This window comes from Trichoderma evansii, assembly GCF_050947405.1.
Source record: "Trichoderma evansii strain SZMC 28006 chromosome Unknown GGI43scaffold_5, whole genome shotgun sequence".
Classification (NCBI taxonomy): domain Eukaryota; kingdom Fungi; phylum Ascomycota; class Sordariomycetes; order Hypocreales; family Hypocreaceae; genus Trichoderma; species Trichoderma evansii.
Window position 1 is genome coordinate 1,153,929 of NW_028145201.1, and position 22,245 is coordinate 1,176,173.

Sequence of the window (22,245 nt, forward strand, 5' to 3'; positions counted from 1 at the left end):
GATTCGGAGCCGGGTTTGCTGGGCCGGAGCAGGCCTCAGGAAGGAGTACATATTCGTAGGTCCTGCGGCAGGGAGATCTCTGGGGGGACTTTTTCATTTACCCGCGCAGACCATATACAGTGACGAATGGTACCGTGCGTGGTAATAAGCAGTGCGTACCTTGGCAGCAAGGAATATCAGGAACATAGCTGGTATTCTTTTTATTTTTGGGTATCAGTCTACTGTATATAGCACTTCCTGCTCTCCGCTTCATTAATCCACCTCCAATTTACTCTTCCCCGTCCTCCTCTGCTGCAGCCACTTGGGAACAGCTAACACGGTGCCGCCTCGCCGCAGCATATGCGAAATATAAAAGAGCGTCGGCTCATAGAAGAACGTCACGAAGAACACTCCGACCGCAAACACAAGCGCGGTGATTAGATACTTCCCTAGCGAAACATATCCGCCATCTACGAAAATGTCCATGTTCATCCCATAGACGGTGGCGACAAAGGTGAGCGACAGTAGCGGGTTGGTGCTGAAGACAATCTGGTCCAGCCGGTTTTGCATGTATCGGGCGGTCGGATTCGTCGGGGGATGAGGCGGCAGAATATCATCTAGAATGGCCTGTCTCTGCTCACTGAAACGATCGTTGTCCTTGCGGAAACGGTCACTTTGCGTGATGAGGCATTGAAGATCGGCGCTGTATTGCTGCTGGCTTGAACGCGGATCTCCTGGCGGTGGTACGGGCGTATATCTGTTGTCGCCGTTGTCATCGTCTCTGGCTGCGCTATACTGCTGGTTCTGCTGGTTCTGCTGGTTCTGCTGGTTCTGCTGGTTCTGCTGTTCGTCACTCTCTTTCGAGTTGAGAATCTTGCTGGTTTCGTCTAGATTCTGCAGTAAGTCGCTAATAATTTCGACTTGACGTTGACACAAGAAGGATGAGAGAGGCTGCGCATCCTTGAGCTTCTTAAGCCCTATTTTTGTCAGGTTGGTTCTCTTATTATACGCTTCCACTGACGCGAGCTTCTGGTCCAGTTCTTTCATCTGACAGTCCAATGCAGCAGTGCATTCTGAGATGACAATCGGATAGACGGCCTCTATAACGGACTTGATGGATGGGTTTGTAGGCTGTCTCGTGCTTGGTACCGGCGAAATTAACTCTGCTAAACACTCCTTTAGTGCAAAGGAGAAAGTGAGCTCGGTTTCTCGGATTTTAGGCTGCTCAAGGTAGAACTCGAGGGATCTTTGGGCTCTGTAGTCCAGTGCTTGATCCTTTAAAAGAAAAATGTCTACATGTATATATCCCACTGGTCAGTGTATAGCAGCTTCGGGGGTGCAGTTGATGTAATGGGCTCACATGTTGAAGAACCGTGACTATCCGTAGTGAGAGAAAGAGAGACCTTCTTGGTGGATACAGATCCCTTAACGAGGGACAAATATTCGAAAATACTCGAGGGCCTGGCGTCGAGTTTCGAAGGGAGCGAAAAGTGCAGTGGCGGAGAAGGCACCATGTGCAGCGCCAGAGCATCAATGGGAATACCGAGCTTGGAACCGACAAGGCCAAGGGCTTCCGTGGAGAGGGTCTCGAGGGCCACAAAAAAGATCCGCGATACCGATGGCTTATCGGGACTGTGGACGTATGTTCGAAGTTGCGTCAAAGACTTGAGTTCGCGGATTTCGCCAGTCGGAAGTTCTAGCACCTGTACGTCTAGCGGCTGCTCCAGGAAAGACGCATTTATCTCGATTGGCGTCTCATTGATGCCACACCCGCGCGCCAAGTCCAGGAGACTTTCATTGTGCATCAGGGAGGTAATCCACGGACGACTATTTAAATACTTCCTGGCTTCAGTTCGCAGTCGACCAGCCTCCCGAGCATTGTGATCTTCTAGTGAGTATGTATGTCCGCGTTGGACTGTTGAGTCTCTCTGCGTTGTAGACGGTTCTGAACGCACCGGCACTCGAGGGGCTAGAGAAGTTTGGGCAGGGCGGCTAACTTCGGGAGCCGGCATCTGCAACATGATGGAAACTCGGGATTCCCTTTCGCGCAAATCCTTCTAATGAAGCGCGTAGCTCCGTATATGAGGCGAGAGACTGGGTTAACAGCAACAAGATGGCTTTGAATGTTTCTGTGGGGTGAGCGACGACCTTAAGTATGGTCGGATAGCGGCAGTGATGGTAGAAAAAAGAGCTGTGTATGGGATGCCATATCGCAAAGAATACCCTTTTTGAGAACTGACTGGGAGCAGCTAGTTGTCTAGGGAAAAGTCTGACTAGCGAAGGTGCAGACTCAGCTGAACAACAACAGGGATATCCGCGTGCCTTGTTTAATGACGGTTTGAAGGCTAGGGTGTATTTAGCCCCCGCAAGGTTAATATGTTTGCCTGCGCTGGCAGACCCTAAGGCTCTCGCCCGGCAAACTATGCCGAGAACTATCTCAATCCTATGAGGCTTAAGAAGGGTATTGGCTAGAATGTAGCACATATTGGGAGATTAGCGCAGGGTTATGCCCATGGCAGTTTTGAACCTATCATTAGCTCCTGGTTAAAAACCTCAATTTAATAATCAATGCGACCTAGGGAAATAACTGCACTAATATAATGTCGATTTTTAATTTACTATAGAGAATTATTTAGTGTAACTTATTTATTCCCGGCTAGGCCAGATATCTACATTCTCTTTGTAAAAGTTCATGATAAAGCAGCCAAAAGTAATTTCTAGGCAATCCTGCATTTATCCTAATAATGTAGTTACCGACTTTTTCTAATATAGTATTCCGCTTTCAGTTTTTAATTTTAAATATTTAGCATTATAGACCGTATTTCAGGGAATTATCTTTATAACGTAGCTCCGTTCTTAATCGCGGTGCATGCGTCTTGGCTATCGTCGCCAATTCATTTTCAACGCTTCGGGGGATCTATTCTATTGCCGCTCTATTTCCTCTTATACATAGCGTTTCTATAACTTTGCGGAATAATCGCATATATACTCGGCTTAATTGCTGCTCTAGGTTACTGAGGCTCATTACAACCGCTTTATTGCGAGTTATCATAACTTTATTAAAGCCTTTAATTGCAGCGCATATGCCATAACCGCCAGCTGTTCTAGTATCGATAATTGGGGCTGTCCCGGCACAATTGCTGTGAGCCGTTGGCCCCGTAATCCATGCTGAAATCATCAATGAATGGTGTGGCTCCTCCGTTGGCGTCAGTCCGTCACTGCACAAGCTCTGCGTCGTAGAACAACTGCTGACAGCTGTGTTCTCTGACGCAGTGCTCGTTCGAATCCTGAGGTTTATGTGGCTTATTGGCGTTCTCGGGCCTCTAGTACCTGTGGCGAATTGGCTTGTTGTGTACTGGCCGCCGAGCTCCTCCGTTCGCTGGGGGGTTCCGGCTCCGGGGGTTCCGGCGTCTGTGGGTCCGGGTCCGAATAATTGGGGGCACGTCGTCAGCACGGCGATTCGTGGGTCCCGAGGCAGGAGGATTCTTGAGTGGTCTTTTCCTTTATTATGGTAGTGCCATTTTGTTGAAGATTTGGAACTTAGCATAGCGGTCCGGGTCTAGAAGGTGAGATGAGTGTCCCTCGTCTCGCGGGCTTGCTTTAGATGTTATGTTTGTACACATTGGAAGATGTGACCCGGATTTATGGGCGCATTGTAGCGGCATAGGAGGTTAGCGTCGTGCTGGAACCGATTGTAATAGTCCTGCAAATCTCCATGACCTGGTCGTTCGGTGAGTAGCGAATGCAGATAGACCGGAGGAACTGGGGCCCGCAAGCGGTGTCTACCACCAGGAATTTCCAGTCGCGGTAGCTGTGTGGTATATTGACTTACTACCACTGCTTCACGGCTCAAAGCCTCTAAAGCCTGTTCATGAGGAGCGGGTGCGTGGAAGTTGGCTTGGATGGGCGAAGAGTTAGCTCGGAGCCTTTCTTCATGAGGCTATTGGCTATCCCGTTTCCCTCTACGTTCTTGCGTCCGGGGACCTATGACATGAAGATACGGTAGTCTTTGTGGGTTGCTTTCCTCTTCGGGTCTCTGAATACTAGGAATTTGTCCTGTGATCCATCCGGGGGATCTTTGAGCGGGCTTGACACTACAACGTGGCTTGTCCAGGATGTAGTATGCGGCGTGTTATGAGAGGAGAAAAAAGTAAAATCGGATGACGTGCTTGAAGAAGAGCTATTACTCTCGACTCTCAATGTAATATTCATTAAAAAAATACTTTCTCCCAATCACAGCCCATCCACCTTGATCATAACCGACTTGGTCTCCATAAAAGTGTCCATACTATGCAAATAGCCCTCTCTCTGTAGCCCGCTCCCCTTAACCCCGCCAAAAGCCACATCGTCCCCTTTTGTCGGACCCGAGCAGTTTACTCCCACAGTGCCTGATTCCAGCCTCGTGGCAACTCTCATCGCCTTGTCCAGATCCTTTGTAAACACTGATGCATATAGACCATACTCGCTATCATTCGCCTTGTTAATAGCTTCCTCTTCCGTCTCGAACGAGTTGATAATAACCACGGGCCCGAAAATCTCCTCCTTCATGATCCTCTCATCCTCAGGGACGTCTCTGAAAATTGTAGGGTTAATAAACAAGCCTGGTGCGGACTGCTCCTCGGTCACCAACTTCCCCGACTCCTTTCCCATCTTAATATACTTCAGCACAGTCTCGTGCTGAATCTTATCCGCCTGCGGTCCATGGTTGACGTTGGGATCCGTCGGATCTCCTAACCGAGCAGACGTAAAGGCCGCCTTGAACTTTTCGACAAACGACTCCACGATGGTGTTTTGCACGTAAATACGAGAATTTGCCATGCAATTCTGCCCGCTAAGGAGCTGGATGCTGAACTGGGTATGCTGAACTGCAGCATCAATATCGGAGTCGGCGAAAACGATTGCGGGTGACTTGCCGCCGAGTTCGAGGATCAAGTTCTTCATGTTGGAATCGGCAGCCAGTTTGCGAATTAATTTCCCCGTGCGCACAGAGCCGGTAAATGTCAGGGCTCGGACGTCCATGTGCGATGCAAGCGCTGCTCCTGAGATGGGGCCGTGGCCAGAGAGGACGTTGAGGACGCCGGGGGGAAAGCCAGCTTGTTTCGCGAGATTGGCGACATATAAAGACTGTGGATGCATAAGTATAGAGGCAATATGCTGAGGGCTTCAAGTGGAACTAACTGTTAAAGGAGCTTTCTCGCTGCTTTTGAGAACGACTGTGTTACCTGCGGCCAATGCAGGCGCCAACTTCTTACAAAAGAAGACAAGAGGTGCATTCCAAGGAATAATCGCCGCGACGACACCTACTGGCTGCTTCACAGTAATGTTCACGAACCCCGGAGTATTTAAACTTGAAGTTCCTTGGGGATATGCCGCCTCAGAAAAGTAGCGGAAATAGTCAGAACCCATAGTGGCATCAAAGTAGGTTGACACAGGTCTGCCCATAGACTCAGCCTCCAGCTTGGCTATTTCTTGGTTGGATTCCGCAATTAAATCGGCGAGTTTCACGAGATATCTGCCTCTTGCACGTGGGGAGAGCTTCGCCCATGCTGGGAAGGCGGCTTTGGCTGCTGCTACGGCGTCGTCTACATCCTCCTTGGATGCTTCGTGCACTGTTTAACCATCTGTTAGAATCTACATCAACATATTATGAAAAAGAGATAATAGTTGAGAATCTTACCTTTGGCAAATAATAATCCGGATTTCGCGGAAGGCAGATCAAAAGTCTCATTGTTAGATGATGGCCGGAACTATGACGCATGAGCCAGTGAACGCAGCCGATACACAGTCAAGTCATACTTCACCGTTGATGAACAGCCGCGTTTCAATAGCAATAGAACCCATCTTCTTTTACCGGTGCTTCTATGCAGATGTTGGGATAGTATGTTTCGTGAGGATGTGTTGCGAGGATGGTTCTTTTTCCTTGTCGTAGCGCAACGGCGCAACGTGGGATGCATAGCACATGTGCAGTCTGGAGAATGGATGCTGTAAGTCCGAAGCCGAAGCCCGCGACGCTAATTGGCCAGACCACACTAAACGGCCTCAACCATGCTCGTTCAGCCGTCCTCGATAACACTTTAGTCGGACCAAGAATCTGAATTTGGCGGCATTCGCAGATTGTTGTGGGCCGCAGAGTGGTTGATGCATCCCGCGGCCTTCAGTAGCCCGTAACAGCATGTACTCCGTACATGTAGTCAGGGGCATATGCGCTAGGGACCAACCGCATATGTGGACCCGGCCTAAAGTTCTTTAGCACGTCTGAGAGGATTGAAGTCCATGTTTTCCTCCAGGCGACCCATGTGTGGCAAAATGGCGAATGCCACAGTTGCCGGCCAACTGATGGGACAATACAATGAAGAGTTTTGGATAGATAATCTTGAAATTATATTCATTTTACGAGAAATTCCAAAATGAAGAGGCAGCATGTGCAATAAGCGTATCCAAGTAGGTAGTTTATGCGTGAAAACTTTATTTATACTGTCCGGTAGATCATTCAACATTATTAATATTTAGTTCCGGCAATAAGATAAGCCCTTGTCCATGCGACGAATTACAATACGTATCTAAAGTTATCCTGGTCCTCCACATTCTCATTACCATTCTGACCCTTCCGATCAAATTGTCTATTATGCAAAACCAATGCCCCCACCACCAAAAGAATGCTCACAATCGCCAGCGTCGCGAACCCAACACCCGTAGCAAATCCAGTCGGGTATTTGGGCGCCTGTGTCGTAATAAAGACGTTGCTCGCCACGAAGTTCGCACAGTTGCCTATGCCCAGCTGAACAGCGCTCGCAATGGCCTGCTGTGGGCGGCCGCGAAGATTGCTGTTAAGCCAGCCGATGAGGATGGGCATCTGCATGAATGACCCGAAAGCGATAATGTATAGCGCAAAGTAGCGAACTCCGGGTGGCTGGACTTGGGCGTATTGGATGCACCAGCCAATGAGGGCGAAGATGGCGCCGATAAGCACGAATGGCCAGCGGAGAGAGAGTTTTCCAGAGGCATAGGAAGTAGACAGAGTGACGACGATGCCGACCATCCAGATGGGGATGCTCATGACCTGGGCTTGCGAGGCAGTCCAGTGAAGCTGAGCAAGGATAGTCGGGGTAAAGGACGAGATGGAGGCAGCGCCCATATCGCAGCAGAAGTAAATGAGGGTAAAGGACCAGATCTTCCAGTCGGTGAGAATTTTGAACCAATTAACCCCATTAAAGTCGATTTTCTCACTCCCGCGGTCGGAGCGCAGACGGGCGAGAAGCATGGCTCGCTCGTCGTTGGTGAGGAATGTGGCATCTTGTGGAAAGTTTGGGATGATGAACCACGCCGCGGTTCCAAAAGCAATGGTGAAGAGGCCTTCGAGGATGAAAACCCAGCGCCAAGCCTCATAGCCACGCATTCCATCCATGTGCTGAATGGCGTATGCGAGAAGCTGTGCTTGTTAGTAACGGCACAGTGAGACGGAGGACATGAGACATACACCACTGAAAGCGCTTCCAAGTAGAGCAAAGCAGATAAAGTAAGAGAAGCGAATGTTAAACTCGCTTCGTTTGTAATACTGCCCAATAAGAAGAGCGGCGCCTGGAAACATCAGTTACAAGATCCTTCAAAGGATGCAAGTAGATATGTAAATACCTGGTGGTAAGCCAGCTTCCATAACACCCATGATGAATCTACAAGCGAGTAGCCCACCGTAGCTCCTTGTGAATCCCTGACACATTGATACAACGCCTAACTCTCGTTAGAAAATGCATCTTGAAGTTCTTATCTTTTAAAATATATATACCAAGAATTAACATTGCACCGGCAAGCCACTGGTTTGGCTTGACCTTATTCAAGCTCATAAACAAGTTGCTTGGGATCTCAACAATCACAAATGGCAGATAAAAAATCCACAGACAGGTGTTGAACCCCGTCGTTGGCATATTAAGCGACTTCTCTAGCCCAAACAATCGCGCATTGGCGATGTTTGAGCGATCCAGAAACGATACCAAGTACAGGCATCCCAAGATCGGAATCAAGCGGATGTCGCACTTGATGAGCAATCGGCGGGCTGCCTTGGGGTCTTCGAAGGATTCCGCGCTGCCGTCTGGCGAAGAACCGAGATCGTCGAGGCCGGTTTCCTCTTTGGTCAAGTCATAGCTAGACTTCTCAGTGTCGGCTGGCACAGGCACGTCAGCTATTACTACGGTGTCATTTCCTGGCGCCATGGTTGCTGGGTGTGGAAGATTGGAGGAAGCGAATGAAATGAATAGGAGAACGTCCTTGCGCAGCCTAGAAATACACAAATGTCTTCGGGGTGTACCCAGTTGTCCAGACCTTCGGCGGGGCCTAGCGTTGGCCAAGTTATGGAGCAGACATTGTTGTTGGTTTGTCCCAAAAGTTGCAATGTAACATTGAACCATTTCAACCTCGTCGAGCGCAAAACACACCCCTGTACTCCGTACCGGAAGGAGGAAGCCGACCCCAGTGTATAGTAAGCAGCACGTTTCTACCGCTGCCCTGCATTGTAACCAAGTCCATGTATAACCCATGTTGACTGCCAGCATGAAAGCCCGTGCCCAGATACATCTATGGAGGAACAGAAATTTAGTTTATTAAAGTGTAGTTGTAAGCAGAAGACTCAAGGTTAACTTTTTTTTCCTCTATTCACTATGCGAAAATTGGACAAACCATCGCCACGATGCCGGAATCTAGAGTCGCCTTGTTTCTCGGTATTGATATCAGCATCACAATGCTGACTCTATGCGTGGTCGTAATGAGAATCGTGAATCGATGGTCGCGGGGCCGCATCGAGATTTCAGATTATTTAGTGAGCATAGCCATGGTAAGTGATTTGAGTAATACAGGGAGAGTGTTGGAGTATGTTTGATGTTTGACTGACCATACCGCAGCTGGCTTCTCTAATACACATGGTTCTTGATATCACCAGTACGCCGACGGCCATCATTTACATTCTGCATCGAACATTCCAAAACTAATATCTTCTAGTCACAGCCCGATTCGGCTATGCTCGGCATCAAGCCGACCTACCACCAAGTCTTCGAGGATCTTACAAGACTTCTCTCGTATGTCCCATGAAACTCCATTACTGTTGTCCTAATCTGATAAAATAGATGTTCTGGCTCATCCAAATTTTCACCAAACTTCCCTTATTGTTCAGCAAGCTTTCTCTGACATTTGTCTATCACGATCTTATGGACTCCCGCCTCGACTTTCTGCTGGTCAGGATTTCTCGTGCGTTCAACTTCTTTCTCATGTTCATTATCGCAGGCTTCTTCACCGCTGCCACTTTAGTGAGCATGTTCGCCTGCGATCCGGTCTACAAGAGCTGGCTGCCACAGACTCCGGGGAAATGCATCGATACGACTATCATGTTTAACTATGTCACGAGCGGCTTTAACATCTTTACCAGCGCATGTCTCATTTGCGTTCCTTTGCCGGTGATATATCTGTCCCAGAACAAGGGGATAGAGGTAAAACAGCTCACAGCTCTGGTTCTTTTTGGATTGATGTATGTAGGAATTTGTCCATTAAACACAAAGACGATCGCTAACTCTTTCCAGCGATACCGCAATCTCCATCATCCGTCTCCGCATGATCTCCGATCTCTGGAACGTTAGAACAGACTTCACCTGCATGTCACCTCATCCACTCCCATATGGCACATCTAATAATACTAATACTTCCCCCTTTAGGGCTCATTATCCCCACTCACATCATCATCGTCGTCGAATTCAACATTACTATTATCGCTGCCTCCGTTGTCGTCATGAGGCCCTGCTTCCTAGCCATATACAATTTCACGCACCCCTACTTCAAAACCGTATCCGAGTTCACCTTGTCCCGACGTGAAAGCCACAAAGCGTCTAACAATGAAGAGTCCACTGGCAAAGAACAGGCGCGTCAGACGGCACAGGAGATTCGGGTGGTGAGGGAGTTTGATTTGGCGAGTGAGAATGACAGTAAGGAGCATATACTTCTACGTAATTTGAACGTTTGAGTTGGGATTATTGATAAATCTTTGAAGATATATATATACCATGAATAGTAATGCTCTAACGGCCGTTTTTAAATATCAAATTCAACCTTTGCAGTTATGTATTTTCACTTGCTTTATTGGCTCTTGCTTTCTTAAAGCAGACTAGGTTAAAGGAATTATCTGTACATATCCATATGCAAAATGTACGGTCCATATTAGCCTGGACATCCATCAAAGTGTCAAAATCTCGGCACTGGATTTCTATCCCAAGGTAGCGCAACTTCGCGATAGATTGAAGCACTAGCGGCATTTGACAGGGAGTTAAGCTTTGTTCTGGCAGATTTGAGGACATGACTTTATCTGGTCTAAGCTTTACTTTACATTAGCGCAAACCGCTAAGAGGGATTAATGCATCTCCGTGGAGACGTCTGACACGCGGGAGACGGAATTATCCTTGCAGAGTAGCGCCAAGCTTACCCAGAATAACGTGGGCACTACGGATGTCGCTACTTAGATGCGCAAACTCTTGTCCAGTATGCCCCTCTCACTGGATCGCCGACATGGCTCTATCGTCGGGACACTCGTCGTGCTTCTGGAGTTGCGCGTATTTCATGGCTTTATTTACAGTATTGCGTGCGCCTGTACCGCAACGCAAAATTCGTAATCAAGCCCCTTTTATGCTTTGTATAATTTGAAGCTGGTGGCTGAGACTTGAAAAATTAGTATGACCTAGTTCACTTTTGTCGTGATGCAAACCTTGCTAACAACATGCAGATTTTAGCCGTTCTCGACTCACTGCAGACAAAAAACTCGCATTTTACTGACAATGTGGGTCTTGAGTGGTACTTTTGGTGTGAAATTAACAACCAACGCACATGAAGGTGGTGGCTTTTGGTAGCTGAGTTGTAACCCTGTCTAACCGAGGCTGTAACAAGTCTATACCGCTTACAACTCATAGACAGGGGACGGGATTCTAGGTACATCTACGTGAAATATGCCTGTCAATGTGTGAAGTACATTCGGTATTTGACAATCGAGACTCGGTCGAAATACTTTTATAAAGGGCAAATCATTTCGCCGGAGCTACGACAGTATCTATATTACATAACTGTCCGCCATATGGGGCACATTGCGGGCAGTGGAAATAAACCACCAAAGAAAACTAAAAGGAAACCGCCCAACTCTTTTTCGTTTCTTTGTTTGTTGAAGATCAACAGCCGTGACATGGCTAAAGCCCCTATCGGGCCGCATAGTCGCTCGGAGCTAACTACTTTCTTTGTCATATACATGGTACATAAAGATTCGTCATTCGCGACACGCGGCCAACAAGGAAAAATACAGTGCCTAGGGAAAACTAGCTTCCCGAAAAGTGAGACAGAAAACTATCCATAAAGGCCTAGCAGATTTAAACAGCTATAACTGCGACAGCGATATGGACTGCGCTTGTTCACTTGCGCCTATAGAGATAGCTTCAAACTGTAGAGTAGAACACTTTGCAATCAAGCCGTGGTAGTTGTAAGTGTTTATAGTTGTCAACTAACGTGTAGGATGGCAGCAGAGCTGAAAAGGCGTCAGGGATGGCAGGAAGCCAGGTTATAGTGGCGTTCTTACCCTCAGGTGGTCATTTCTCCCTAGAACGTGCGTTGGCGAGGAATAACGTAGTCAGGGGTTGAGATATGAAGCTCTTAAACAGCTCAAAAAACAAGGGAAATTTACAAGAGAGACTTGATGGGTTACCTTAAGTAGTAGCAACAAGGGAATATAGACTTGGCGGTATCTGATGGCTATCTGGTTGTCCTATCGTGCCAAGTATAGGCGCAGTTCATCAGTCTGCAGTTTTTCTTTCTTTTAATTCTTTTTTTTTTTTTGGACCTATGGACCATAACGAGTTAAAAGGTATCATGTATTGCGGTGTGATCCGTGACGACGTCGATATGTAAATGATCCAGGATGTGAGACAATTTCTGCAATGCCCAGACGAGAGCTGCCCTCTCTAACTCCGTAGAACAATAATTTATTTCCACGGATGTAAGAGTTTTTACAAGGAATAGGATTGGGCGTAGTCTGCCATCTTGCATCTGGTGTAGAGCTGCTCTAAATCTTCTTTTCTTGCTTCCGTCGGGGTGTAATTTGAAAGGCAGTGAGTAATTCGGAAATATGAGATCAACTGCATTGCAGAGCTTGTATTTCAGGATGTCTCATGCTCGCTGGGCATTCTCCCAGATCTGCTAGCACTCTCCGTTGATCTTGTAGACTCGTTAATTCTCCTTTGTGGGACCCTTTTCCCGCTTTTCCGTTGTTCGGAAGTTCCAAGGGCGGTAATATTGTCCTCGGCGTATGTCATACGTGCGGGATACGTCGGATACGCAACACAAAGGCCAGATTAAACAAATTGATCCAATGGTGTAGCTACGGGATTATTAGATATGTCGGTACTTCTATTTCTTCAACTGTTGTATTCGTCGATTTATGTGGCTATTCATCGGCTATCTGCAGTAGCATTTATTATACATAAGGAATTTCAGAGAATTAGTGAATATGGACGTCTTTCCCCATACACAGGCTAATTAATTTTTCATCGCTTGTTCAGTTGGATCATGGCAAATATAAGGACCATACCCATGGCCCATACCGCCTTATTGGCTAGATTGAGTGGATGTAAGTATTTCATTTATTGTACATATTTTATTTATAGTACAGTAACTACACAGGTCGATCTCACATATCTTATGCATTTTAGAAGTCAGTTCGTTATGACCGTAATTCAATTAGCTCTCTAAAATTTAGACTATTTTACAGGATTTTAAGAAGTACAAAAGGCTATGTATTTATAAGTATATATGTATAATATATATAGCGTTTATTTGATGTAGCTGAGTGTTTTGTAATATAAAAAAACAGGGTTAGCACCCTGTTTTGGATGTGGAGAGGGAGAGAGTGAGAAAGACAGACGATAGACATGATTTCATAATGCAGTCTTAGTCTATAAATTTTCTCTACTTTTCTAAGTCATAATCTAGTAATAGTATCGGCTTATACTTGGCTTACGGTGGCATAAAAAAGGCTTACATACTCTTTTAAATAGAGAGGCAGAGACAGTGAGAGACATTATGTCGTCATTTAGTCTGAGGTAAGTAAAGAGCTATATAGCTATACCCTACTAGCCATAGCTGATGAGCACAGTAATCGCATGTGCCTTGATCCTGTCTATTCAGGACTACAACAGTCTATGCGTGATCTTAACAAGATTGGATTGAGTGGTGGGATTGGGAGCGTTTACTGCGGGATTTTTAGAGTCCAGTGACTCGGAATAAATTAGTCAAGTGGACGTCATTATTGGGTAATTGGGCATTTGCTATGTAATTACGTTTATCTATTAGGTTCAGGCTTATGAGCTTGATGCTAAATAGTCTTCGCCAGCGCACTTGCGCCGACCAGTAGCGATATCATTCAATTTTACCGTAGTCTCTCGTTACTCCATCCTCCTTCTAGCTGTGAATAACAGCATATAATTGGGATACTCCGGCCCCTTTTTGGCATTTAATTGGATAGGGAGATCTTTGTCTGAAATGTATTTAGTTGAATGACGGCTCCTGTATTAGCCACGTTATGCCACAGAACTGATTGATACAGAAAGACCCCCACTATAATGAGAATCGGACACTTGCTTTGGCTCCTACTGTGCTAAAGATTTATTTATATTGGAAGGCTTTATAAGTATCAAGTGCTGCGACAAGAAATTCTACACGTCCAGGTTTCATCATAATGAAACTCTTTGCGAACAGACTATTTGTGCGGCGTAGTGTGGTTAGCGATGTTGTGTAGTTAGCTTATTTATTATCTTCCGAACGAACACGGAGTTTGACTATTAGCGCGGCATGTGAATAATGAAGAGAATCCACAGATAGTCGGAGGCGTTGATCTCTAGTGTTCGCTCTTTCTTGTGATATGGATAAGATATATAATACGCATAGCAACAGCCAATATGAAATGAAATTTTTTCTAGAAAAGGAAAACTTAGGCGTCGTTTCTCCCGCTGGTTTTATTTTCGCCCGAGAGTGATGTGTCGTTGGCGTAAGAGTTTATAGGTTTAACGGTTTAACGCCGAGAGCCACCGGGCTTTCGTATATTGCCTACTATTTGACTACAATAATTAATAAGCAAAGGCTTTTACTAGTCAGAAGCGTCCCACATCATTAGTTACTACCACCGTAGACCCGAGCGCCGCCGGAGTTTCGTATATTGCTTACCATTTGACTAGAATTTGGAATCTTGGTATACGCATTCCACTATATGCGGAAATGGAAGCAGCTACCTTTAATGTTGATATCTGGAGGTTCCTAAGCAAGATTACGTAGCCAAAACATCTTATCGGAATAATTGGGAGCCCGGGCAATAGCCATAGAAAATATAAATATGCTAATAATGCTCCTGATGACATCAAGTTGGCGCATAAAGTTCCCGGGCGGCCTTGGATTGTCTTTCTAGAACAGGTTTCGGTGCTGGGTCCCTCAGCTTCATTAATTTTCTGATTGAGGTTTCTAGCTAGTTGAAACTCAAGGTACTTGTTCCGAGATGTTGGGCAAATCAGAAGCCAGTATTGGCCCTAGTAGTGTGGAAGAAGGAAGTGAACAGCGAGTCGATAGTAATGCAATTATCACAAGCCCTAGATCAGATTTATCTACCTGGAGGTGGATCATGACTCTAATGGGTGTATGCTTCGGAGCTCTACTGTACGGTAAGTGCCTCTCCTAACTTCCGCTATTTCTTGGTACGTCTAAGTTATTAACCGAGAAGGTGGTGTCAGGCCTCGACACGACGATTGCCGCCGATGTTCAAGCTTCGGTCTATGAGACTCTCGGAGACATTGAAAATCTTGCGTGGGTTGGGGTCGGCTTCCCCATGGCTTCAGTGGCCGTTATCCTTCTCCAGGGTCGTGCCTACGGTCTATTTGATGTTAAACCGTTGCTGATCTCGTCAATCGTAATTTTTGAAGCTGGCAGTGCTTTATGTGGCGCAGCTCCGACGTCGAATGCCTTGATCGTCGGTCGAGTGATTGCTGGAATTGGTGGTTCGGGAATGTATTTGGGGTAAGTCTATGCTAGAGAAGAGCGTCGAGATTTGACGCCTAGTGTATTCTCTAACGTGCACTCAGGGCCCTTACATACATATCAATCTTTTCAACTAAGAAAGAAATCTCATTGTATAATGCTCTCGCAGGACTCTCTTGGGGAATTGGAGCAATCCTTGGGCCTGTAATTGGAGGCGCGTTTTCGGCTAGTTCGGCCACATGGCGATGGGTAAGTAATTGAGCACCTCGGCTGAGATATATATATAAGAAAAAGCAAGGCAAAGCAAAGAAATTAACACTATGACTTTCCCTTAGGCTTTTTACATAAACCTCCCTCTCGCTGCCCTATTCGCTCCTATCTACTTCTTCATCTTTCCGTCGTTCAATCAGAGAAAGGACCTTTCGCTTGTCGCAAAGCTGCAAGAGATCGATTGGATTGGTGCGGTCCTTAACGGCGCTTTTTTTGTTCTGTTTATGATTGCTGTCACCTTCGGCGGTTCGACGTTCCAGTGGAGTTCTGGGTCTGCAATTGGGCTCTGGGTCGTTTGGGGGGTTTGTCTTCTTACCTATGTCTTACAGCAATGCTTTAGTATCTTGACGACACCGGAGCGACGCATCTTCCCCTTGCATTTTCTCAAGTCCCGAGCCTTAGTGCTACTCTATATTACGACAGCAGCTGTCGCGGCTGCTAACAGCATTGCCCTATACTATATCCCCTTGTTTTTCCAGTTTACGAGGGGTGACACGGCCCTTGAAGCCGCTGTCCGCCTCCTGCCCCTAATTATCGTTTTTATATTCTCTATTATGGTCGGGGGAACTCTCCTCCCTATCACCGGTCTCTATGGTATTTTCTATATAATCGGTGGGGCTTTGGTTATTGCCGGTGGTGCTCTCATGTTTACAATAGATGCCGAAACGAGCGCTGGGAAGATATATGGCTTTGAAGTGTTGCTCGCTGTTGGAACTGGTCTGCCTTTCCAGACTGCTTATGCCGTCGCTGCCAACAAGGTCCATGTGAGGGATAGGGCTAATGCCATTGGGTATATCAATGTAGCGCAGATTGGTAGCATCGCCATCTCGCTCGCCATTGCCGGGTCACTCTTCCAGAATCTTGGCTTCGATTTGCTCAAGGCGGCCTTTGCAGACTATGGCTTTTCTGACGACTATATTCGATCAGCCTTGTCGGGGACCGTATCGCCCATTTTCTCTTCTGCCGATCCAGCTGTGGTCGAACTTGCGGTCTCGAGTGTTGCCGAAACAATACGACGCATTTTCGGGTCTGTCATAGCCGCCGGTGCTTTGTTGTTTGTCGGCGGTGTTCTTCTGCCGTGGGAGAAGCTTGACCTAGAAATTGTTGCTGGGTAGATTTTCTATGTAGTACCGGTTATTTTGTTTGCTCGCAGTGTGTTGAGTGGACTAGAGAATGGGCTGGGTGATGGATTTTGATTAGGAACGATCACAGATAATCTGCATTGTATCTTTCGTCTACTTTTACTCTTCTTTACTGCTAATTAGATTAGTATATATAATCAGACTCAGAGGTTGTTTCCTTAATCTGCAGCCTTGGGCTTTTGTCTTTATTGACCTGGAGTTGAGCTATGTATTGATCCTCTGGACTTTGCGTCGGTTTGTGACTTTCCTCAAAGGTAGAATGAGAGATTGTATCTTTGAGTCAAGCATAACACAGTAACTTTTAACCCTGAGCTACCGCATATAGCGGCAATTATAATTCGGCACTAGTGAATAGCCTAAAATATAGCAGAGGCGTTGCTGGGAGGTTTTAATTACAAACAACTACTACTTCCATAAGATTCTTGTGATGAATGTTTTGTTTAAAATAGAATGGGTTAGCTTGCTTATCCGCCAATCAGATATTCACCCGCCGAAGGGCATTTGCGGGGGAAATTTGCCCTCTAGTTACGGTCGATGAACCTTATTAGTTGCTGTTGCAAGGCAGAGACTCTTACACCTACTATATTTAGGTTTACTAGACAAGAGGATCATCAAGAACAAAGATGGCTGGGAATCAACTCAAGCCTGTGATAGTCCTTCAGCGGTCAGTAAATTAAGCATTCTTTACAATAGACTAAAAGGAAATTATGATATTTAATTGAAGCTAGCTAAATCAAGCCAATACTGGCATAAGTTGCTTCTCGGAAGGGAGGTATCACTGTAAAGAAGACAAGACGATGGTACGTTGAGATGTCAGAGCATAAGCAAGCTGAGTGAGGCGGGTCGTGCTCTTCACAAGGGCTGTGATCTGCTGTCGCGTGGCTCAGGCACCACCTAATTAGCGACTGGGGACAAGACCCACAGGTATTAGCCTGCAGCACTACGAAAGTCTAATAAACAACGTCACGTTGGTAATTTGTTGTCGCAAAAACAAGAACAGGCTATTCAAGGCTTGTTTTCCATAGTTTGATCTGCGGACTAAGATAAGATTTTGTCACTGATATCCCTGTCTTGGTTGCCATGACCTCTTCAGCAGCCTCTTTCACTCGGATGAGCTTTTTACTCATAGATGTAGTTGATGGTAACTGGGGCGTTAAAATCAATCTCGCCGATGCAGATTTGGAACTAAATGCTTTTGTCAGATAATTAACGTAGTGAACAAGATGATAATAACTTACGCCGTTCTGATTGTTGCAGCAAATAACTTTTTGATCGCATGCAGTGGTGTTCGCACAGACATGGCCTGCAGACTGTTAGAGTTTCTCCTAGATAGAAAAGGGCAATGTATTACTTACCACCGCTATTACTGGCGCTGCAGCAGTATGGATTACCTGCAGAACAGGCATTCGTTTGATTATTCGTGCCAGTATTCGTGTCGCAGCCCTTGCCGTCTATAGGCCAAATTAGAATCCAAAGTAAGATTGACATACTTGATTAATTGTAAAAACCTACTATTATTACCATCGTGGCCCTTATCATTGTGGCCCTTATCATTATGTCCTTTATCATTGTGGCCTTTATCATTGTGGCCTTTATCATAGTGACCGTTATCATAGTGACGTTTATCATTGTAGTGACTGTTGAGGGATGGGAACCTCGGAAACGGGATATCTGCCATACTAGGCGTGCGAGGCGCAATAGCTCGTGGCATAACCTCAGGCTCTGGAGCCAGAGATGACATGACACCGCTAAGGGCGGCGAGGGTATAAATGATAACAGAAGCGTACATGATTGAAGTAGTAGTGGCGTGGGCACTTTTGAAGAGAAGTGACAAATTTGTAAAGATGTAATAAAGCGAAAGAAGATTCAGAAAGGCCTGAGTGTGTTGAGTAACTCAGGCGAAGAAGAAGAGAAAAACAGGTCTATTTAAACAAAAAGCTTTTGCTTGAAGATTATATTCATCCTTTACAATGTAGGCAAGGTTAGACTTAACAATAGCAACCGCTGTTGAATGTGCAGAGCGCTAGTCGCTGCCGGATCCATAATATGACCAGTCACTGATATCTACCACACTCATGTATGTTTAACTCAGGAGCTAAAAGCCACAAACAAGGGGCTTGTAGATATAATGAAATTGCTGAAAACCTAATATTGGGTTGTTAACAAGTAAACAATGCATAAGGTACATGTAATTAAGGAACGCCCCAACGGTAGCCCGTTAGAACTGATTTCATTTAACGCATCCAACACTTTAACCTGTCTTTTGCTTTAATATCATGCATTACCTAAAAACCTTAAAAAATACGCTTTATATAAAGTCAGCTGCGCGTGACAGAGCGGTGGCATGTTGTTACGCCTATACAATGTTATATCGCTCTAATAAGATTAATATTAAAACTATAATAATAAGTTTAATAGATATACATAGATATATACTTTATATAGTGTGGAGGCAGGCTTCAGGGGAAAGGGGACTACTGGTTAACAAGCAAATAGTGGGAAGTATTCATATGCTGCGACGGATCAGACAATATCCGTTGAGTTGATATATTCATCGATCACAACTACTTTTGTAAAAAGCTTAATCTACGTCTTATAAGATTATGTTCACGCCAAAAAGGTCACAATACACTGTATAGATAGATACCTATTGCAATAGTTTGAGGATCGCTGGATTATGCTATGCAAGCTTGTATACATTTTGGTTAGCATATCTACTACCTATGAGACGCTCTCCAGTTTTAGTATAATGCCCGTTTCTTACATATTTTAGTTGAATCCTCTGTCTAAAGAGACTGGAAACGGGCCACTATCTTCCTTGGTACCGTGTATGAAGCTTGCAGGGGACAGCTGGACTATACAATGACAAACATTTTCACAGGCAAGTCTTGCCATTTGCACTCCTTAGAGATTTCATCTCTCTAATCGATGAAAAACATGCTGACACGGCGGTATTGATGCTTACTAGTGGTTTTGCCATCAGATTTACCGATAGACTCAATTTCGTTGCCAGAGCCCTAGACCGTCTCCAATAGTAGAAAGCAGAGGTGTAATCGCCACAAAATATCGGAAGCGATGTGAATAGCAGCAAAACTCTGTCTAAAATATGGCTTGTATCGCAGCCCTAACAGAGGAGTCTAGCTTTGTAACAAGCATCGTTACAAAACGCTGAAGTGTATGAGTCGTGGTCTCCGGATGCTCCCAGATGAAGAATGGGGCTGCGATGACAAGCTGTCCGCCATTGATTCGACTCAAATTGTTGCTATCGAGGGCGTCAATATGTATGGCGATAGCCTTAGCTACACTCACGACCTCGTTCGGCCAAGAGTCATGATACGTGCTTTGGGCGGCCCTCTAACATTCAGCGATACTGGACCTGCAAATGCTTGTGCAACATATTGGTCTGTAGTCTGTTGAAAGGTTGTTTTCCGGAAGACTCCTGCTCGCAACGTATCATGTTCTTGCATGAAAGTGTTCCATACAAGTATCATTAAGCAAAGTTCACAATTAAGGTCGGCTCCATCTCGTATCCTCAAGATCGAGTCATGGTAAGAGATTGGCTGGAACGGAACGTCGCCACAACTCAGCCTATCGTTCTACTCCGTGTTTTCTTTAAAGGCTAGCAGCAGTTGCCGAATAACGAGCGCTATACAGCTGTTGCAGAGGGGCATCTTGAAGCTTTCACACGGATCGCGCACGACTAGCTCTTAAAATAAAGTGATGTAAAGTAGCGGGAAGTGATGATAACTTTTAGGCCCACTGACACTATGCGGCAATCCATCCTTTTGGCAAGGTGAACCAGAATCGAGGACTATTTTCTGATTTGTTCCTGTTCCCATCACATCTGGCTAGAAGCTGAATCTTGAGCGGTGTCAGTGATTCCGCCACTGCCCAACATATAAGTATCTCGTCTTCAGACACGACAATAAATGACCGTCCATCCAAACCGACGAGACATGGTTATATCGCTCTGGTGGCATGATACTGCGTGGTCCACAGATCACGCTGTGCTATTCGGTAGTATTTGCAGGTTTTTTATTTTTTAAACGTACGCAATGTGCGATTGTGGCATTCACCACAAAATGTATCAAAAATTAATCACATCTCTTTAAAATCGAGATTTAGAAGATATAAATTAGCCCAAATAATATTATAGACTGATTGACAGAGAGTAGATTGTCATTTCGTCGTTCGCTCGTGGAATGAGAAGCACGAGTCGTTGCAAAGACAACCCTTGTGCACTCTGACCGTAGTAGGTGACATACAGAGAGTAAGCCCAAATTATTAAAGAATTTAGAACAACATCAGGATAGCATCATCGAAATTGTCATCAGGTTTATACCTTGGAAAAAAAAATACGAGCGTGGTGGCGAGGCTGATCGACAGGTGCTAAATATCTCCAGGCCCTACAATCCTGGTAAACAAAGAGCGCCAACTCAGCTGGCGACGCGACCAACGCCGTCTAAAATGGCAATGCTGAAGCGGAAAAGATTGGCCATGGTGGCGCATCTCCTATAAACGGAACATAAATGGTTGTTATTCCAATATCGGCATATATGTATGACGCATTGACGTTGGAATACTTCAAGTCCAGAAAAAACCAGTACGGATATGAGATGCAAGCAGCCCAGCAAAGAGAAACCATACGTCACAAGACAATTGGAACACCGAAATAGCAGCTGAAAAGGGGTTGCTGCTTTTGCTTCCCTTTTACCTTTTTAAAAGCGTATTGAATTTTTTACGAAGTCAATAGAATATGAAGCTATATCCGTGTTATTAACAAATACTGTAACGGCATGGTGGGCGTCTCCATGCGCTTCCCGATTCTTAGCCCTGCTTGCAAGCAAGCTGAACAATGCCCAACGGTTTGGCGATCATAACTTAAAACTGCTGAATATCTCGCAAATTTGTTGAGCGACCTTCTTATATCCACTTTAGAACAACGCTGAGATCAATGTTATTCTATTTATAGTTCAGATCGATGTTGATATGTAAGTATAGATCCGTGAACTATGATGTTAAGTCTAGTGCATATTTATTGGCCAAAAGGCTTGACGGCTCAGTGATCAACCCAGCCGACTTTCTTTTATATTTTACATACATAGAAATATAGCTGATTAGTACTCCGCAAGACAGAATTCTTCGGAAGTAGCAGTTAGCACGGCCTGCGGAATCCCAGTTGTACAGGGCTAAAGAAAAAGATGACTACGATCCGATATTATAAAATATACGGAATATAAGTACAGCCTGAGATAAACTGATAGAAAATCATCATGAGAAGCTTGGAGATGGCGGACGTCAAAGATTAAGATGCATGCCAACGCGTATTGTTCAGTGATGTATTCGACTCGCGCACTAGTACGCACTATGACGAGTGATCTTCAAGCACTACCCATATGTAGCCATCTACTACCTATATCTCCTAATATACGAAGTGCTACCCTCCTTATGTTGATCAAATCATGCATGCTAGTGCTCAAATCTTCCGTCCATACACCCATTCTATTTGTCGGGATTCGATAGAATTCTCACTGCCGGCATACGAAGTGGCAAGTCAAAATCGCCTGAAGAAAAAGATTCAAGGGGATACATTATCTTACTGGTTCGCGGTAACGGAATGCTGGCGGGAACACCCCAGAAACTTGCATCACTAAATTAATTAATTGGAGCTGCCGCGTGTTTTGCTCAATGTTGTCTGTGGTCGCCATTGTGGATGAAGCTACCCTGTAAAAACCGATGTGCCGATGGGCGAATACGAACTACTACGGCAATTGTTGCTTATGTTCAGCTCGCTTTGCTTCTTTATTTCATGGCAGTGGCGTAT

At 45.5% G+C, this 22,245-nt stretch overlaps 5 protein-coding genes across 5 annotated transcripts; 2 read left to right on the forward strand and 3 right to left on the reverse strand.

Moving 5' to 3' along the window:
• Positions 1-176: 176 nt before the first annotated feature.
• Positions 177-2,405, reverse strand: GGI43DRAFT_399955 (uncharacterized protein). Its single transcript, XM_083205401.1, has 2 exons — positions 1,340-2,405; positions 177-1,271 (listed from the first exon to the last, which is right to left on the reverse strand). Exons 1-2 carry the CDS (start codon positions 1,998-2,000, stop codon positions 253-255), a joined length of 1,680 nt encoding a protein of 559 aa, XP_083062776.1. The 5' UTR covers positions 2,001-2,405; the 3' UTR covers positions 177-252.
• Positions 2,406-4,212: 1,807 nt separating this feature from the next.
• GGI43DRAFT_381919 (aldehyde dehydrogenase family domain-containing protein) lies at positions 4,213-8,186 on the reverse strand (the record flags this gene model as incomplete). The annotated part of the gene is made up of 7 exons (XM_083203187.1): positions 4,213-5,103; positions 5,158-5,588; positions 5,657-5,726; positions 6,644-7,408; positions 7,457-7,557; positions 7,612-7,707; positions 7,763-8,186. 7 exons carry the CDS (start codon positions 8,184-8,186, stop codon positions 4,213-4,215), a joined length of 2,778 nt encoding a protein of 925 aa, XP_083062777.1.
• A 324-nt stretch (positions 8,187-8,510) lies between these two features.
• Positions 8,511-10,070, forward strand: GGI43DRAFT_399961 (uncharacterized protein). The gene is made up of 6 exons (XM_083205402.1): positions 8,511-8,803; positions 8,871-8,907; positions 8,968-9,044; positions 9,093-9,490; positions 9,543-9,613; positions 9,675-10,070. The coding sequence occupies exons 1-6, from the start codon at positions 8,660-8,662 to the stop codon at positions 9,977-9,979; spliced, it is 1,032 nt and encodes a 343-aa protein (XP_083062778.1). The 5' UTR covers positions 8,511-8,659; the 3' UTR covers positions 9,980-10,070.
• A 4,463-nt stretch (positions 10,071-14,533) lies between these two features.
• On the forward strand, positions 14,534-16,428 carry GGI43DRAFT_432838 (major facilitator superfamily domain-containing protein; the record flags this gene model as incomplete). Its single annotated transcript, XM_083209650.1, has 4 exons — positions 14,534-14,696; positions 14,766-15,048; positions 15,114-15,258; positions 15,345-16,428. The coding sequence occupies 4 exons, from the start codon at positions 14,534-14,536 to the stop codon at positions 16,392-16,394; spliced, it is 1,641 nt and encodes a 546-aa protein (XP_083062779.1). The 3' UTR covers positions 16,395-16,428.
• Positions 16,429-17,540: 1,112 nt separating this feature from the next.
• GGI43DRAFT_381922 (hydrophobin 1) lies at positions 17,541-18,210 on the reverse strand (the record flags this gene model as incomplete). The annotated part of the gene is made up of 4 exons (XM_083203188.1): positions 17,541-17,606; positions 17,660-17,724; positions 17,777-17,872; positions 17,943-18,210. 4 exons carry the CDS (start codon positions 18,208-18,210, stop codon positions 17,541-17,543), a joined length of 495 nt encoding a protein of 164 aa, XP_083062780.1.
• Between the last annotated feature and the right edge of the window lie 4,035 nt (positions 18,211-22,245).

Coding starts and splice junctions, on each gene's coding strand:
- GGI43DRAFT_399955 (XM_083205401.1), bottom strand. CDS start 2,000: ATGTTGCAGATGCCGGCTCCCGAAGTTAGCCGCCCTGCCCAAACTTCT. Junction 1,272..1,339: donor TAGTCACGGTTCTTCAACAT/GTGAGCCCATTA, acceptor ATATACATGTAG/ACATTTTTCTTTTAAAGGAT.
- GGI43DRAFT_399961 (XM_083205402.1), top strand. CDS start 8,660: ATGCCGGAATCTAGAGTCGCCTTGTTTCTCGGTATTGATATCAGCATC. Junction 8,908..8,967: donor CATGGTTCTTGATATCACCA/GTACGCCGACGG, acceptor AATATCTTCTAG/TCACAGCCCGATTCGGCTAT. Junction 9,045..9,092: donor GATCTTACAAGACTTCTCTC/GTATGTCCCATG, acceptor CTGATAAAATAG/ATGTTCTGGCTCATCCAAAT.